This window comes from Aptenodytes forsteri, unplaced genomic scaffold (assembly GCF_000699145.1).
Source record: "Aptenodytes forsteri isolate BGI_AS27 unplaced genomic scaffold, ASM69914v1 Scaffold249, whole genome shotgun sequence".
Classification (NCBI taxonomy): Eukaryota; Metazoa; Chordata; class Aves; order Sphenisciformes; family Spheniscidae; genus Aptenodytes; species Aptenodytes forsteri.
Genome location: NW_008796188.1, coordinates 2,997,035 through 2,997,874, shown reverse-complemented (window position 1 = coordinate 2,997,874; position 840 = coordinate 2,997,035). Strand labels below are relative to the sequence as shown.

Genomic DNA, 840 nt, shown 5'->3' with positions numbered 1-840 from the left:
GGGGGGGGGGGGGGGGGGGGGGGGTTTTGAGCACAGATTTGGGGAGGGCCCTTGGTTTATCGTCTCAAGGAAAGGGCAGGCAGCAGAAAGCACCAGGGACGCCTCGAAGAAGAGGTCTGGGTCCCCCCGGGACGCCCTCCCCAGGGAGGAGGGCGCTGGGCGTCCCCAGCGCGGAGCACGGCCGCCGTGCACTCACCGACTTGGACTGCATCGTTGGCTTCATCTTGGGGTTGGGGCCCCGGATCTTCCCTATGCTCTTGCGTTTCTGCGAGGGGAGGGGGGGGAAACCAAAACAAAACCATTTAGAGCTGCAGCGCTCGAGCTCGGCTCCATCCCAGTGCCCGGCACGGAGAAAACCCCGCTGCCGAGCTGCTACGGGGGTGAATCCCTTCGAGGGGCTCTCCTGAGCTCGGCTCATCTACCACACAGCCTAACCTCACCCAGGGCTGATTCCCAGCCCAGCCCCAAGCCCCCGGGTCCCCCCCCCACAGCGGTGCCGGGTGGATACTCACGTTGGAAGTGTGTTCCTTGTAGGCAGCCCGCTCCTGGGGCGAGAGGCTCTGCGGAGACAGGGGAGAGGGTCAGGGTGCAAGGGAGGGCTATAGGCAGGCACGGCGAGGGGGGACGGAGCGGGGAAGGACTCTAGCACAGGGCACCCCCTCCCCGCGTATATTTTTTCCTCCCCTCCCCGCGTATATTTTTTTTAATGTTTGAAGTTTTTGAGTTACAAAATGCCAAAAAAGGGTCTGGAGATGGTGGTTCCCAGAGGAAGGCTGCGAGCAGAGACCACGCCAAGCGTCTCCAAGGAATTCCAACCCCAGAGCTCCCCCCCCCACTGCC

General features: G+C 63.2%; 1 protein-coding gene across 1 annotated transcript in view; it reads right to left on the bottom strand.

Moving 5' to 3' along the window:
- Window positions 1-64: 64 nt before the first annotated feature.
- The window catches only part of UBTF (upstream binding transcription factor, RNA polymerase I), a 14,053-nt gene continuing 13,277 nt past the window's right edge, over window positions 65-840 (bottom strand). Inside the window, exons 17-18 of the mRNA XM_009287948.1 lie at window positions 513-560; window positions 65-265 (exon numbers count right to left, since the gene is read on the bottom strand). Coding sequence (XP_009286223.1) covers window positions 65-265; window positions 513-560 — 249 coding nt within the window. The remainder of the gene's footprint in view (window positions 266-512; window positions 561-840) is intronic.